This window comes from Citrus clementina, unplaced genomic scaffold (genome assembly GCF_000493195.1).
Source record: "Citrus clementina cultivar Clemenules unplaced genomic scaffold, Citrus_clementina_v1.0 scaffold_3, whole genome shotgun sequence".
Lineage (NCBI taxonomy): Eukaryota > Viridiplantae > Streptophyta > Magnoliopsida > Sapindales > Rutaceae > Citrus > Citrus x clementina.
Window position 1 is genome coordinate 15,801,138 of NW_006262339.1, and position 1,348 is coordinate 15,802,485.

Consider the following 1,348-nt stretch of genomic DNA (forward strand, 5'->3'; position numbering starts at 1 on the left):
TGTTCGGGCTTGCGGACAACGTATCTTGACAACTATTAATCAATTGTTCTTCAAGACAAATTATTAAAATGAAAAAAAAAAAGCTTTTGCAAGCTACTCACATCCTAGCAAATTTTAGGAATTTTTAGCATTTTTAATAAGGGAAAAATCATAGCAATTACATCCAACTGCATAAATTGATAATTCCATAAATTTTTATTTTTTAAAATAAAATCATAAATAAGCAAATTAGAGAAACACTTACGGACTTCTCATATCGATCTCTCTCAGCAGCCGTGCAGATCTCAGAAGTGCACATCAAGCGATGCTCGCTCTTCCAATAGATATCTGCACAAATACAGCCATAACCAAGTCCTCAAATCAAGAAAATCGTCAACCCTGAATAAAAATGAAAAAAATAATAGAAAATTATATTAAAAAACAAAGGAAAAACAACTGGGTACCGAGGAGCTGGAAACCGGCAAAGGGAACTATAAAGAGGGCTGGTTGGAGAATGAGAGAGACAAGGGAAACCAAACGATTCTTTAAGAGCTTAGGTGAGGGAATTGTCAAGAGAATGGCTATCGCGGCCTCTGCTGCCACCGCATAAGCAAGTATTAACCACTGCAGCGCCATTCGTCCCGTTGGTTTTGTGAAATGATCAATGAATGGGTTCTGTATTTTCGCTTTCCTTTTTCACTCTGATCGGATACTTGGCTTATTGCCGAAGGTAAATGCACTACCCTATAGATTTGTGAGGGTAACATTTAAGACCGCGCCCTCCGGGTATGGGGTATTTACAAGTAAATGTAAAATATACACAATTTGCGGAAAACAGCGTTATTAGTATAGGATGTTTACCGGCGAGTGCCGTGTATTTGCTATTTGGCACACCTAATTGTATTAGGACTTATTGCTTTAAAATTATATTATATTATATTATGGTGTATTTGGATTATATAGCATTATATTACATTAAGTTATAATGCAATATCTTATTTGGTGAAGTGCCCATTGTATTAGTTATAATAACATTTACATTATTATTTATATTAAAATTAATTTTTTATAATTATTAACATTTTATATATTATTTATTTATTTTTAATTAAATTTATTATTTAAATTTTAAATAAAAACAAAATCATTCATTGGCCCACATAGCAGACTTTCATACTCAAGCAATTAATGCAAAAGAGTTGGCATTAATATTACCAAGTTTATGAGAATATTAGACTTTAAATCATCAAAAACTTTTAGTTCATCTTGCATTTTCAAAAATAATTGTTGTTCTGTTGCCTTTTCCATTGTTAACTAAATCTGAGATCCCTTGGAGATCCCTTGGGAATCAATACTTTAGCCTCTACAA

General features: G+C 32.4%; 1 protein-coding gene across 1 annotated transcript in view; it reads right to left on the reverse strand.

Moving 5' to 3' along the window:
* LOC18048841 overlaps positions 1-749 on the reverse strand; it is a 4,164-nt gene extending 3,415 nt beyond the window's left edge. Inside the window, exons 1-2 of the mRNA XM_006441276.2 lie at positions 444-749; positions 245-327 (exon numbers count right to left, since the gene is read on the reverse strand). Of these exons, the coding sequence (XP_006441339.2) occupies positions 245-327; positions 444-615 (255 nt within the window). The 5' untranslated portion in view covers positions 616-749. The remainder of the gene's footprint in view (positions 1-244; positions 328-443) is intronic.
* Between the last annotated feature and the right edge of the window lie 599 nt (positions 750-1,348).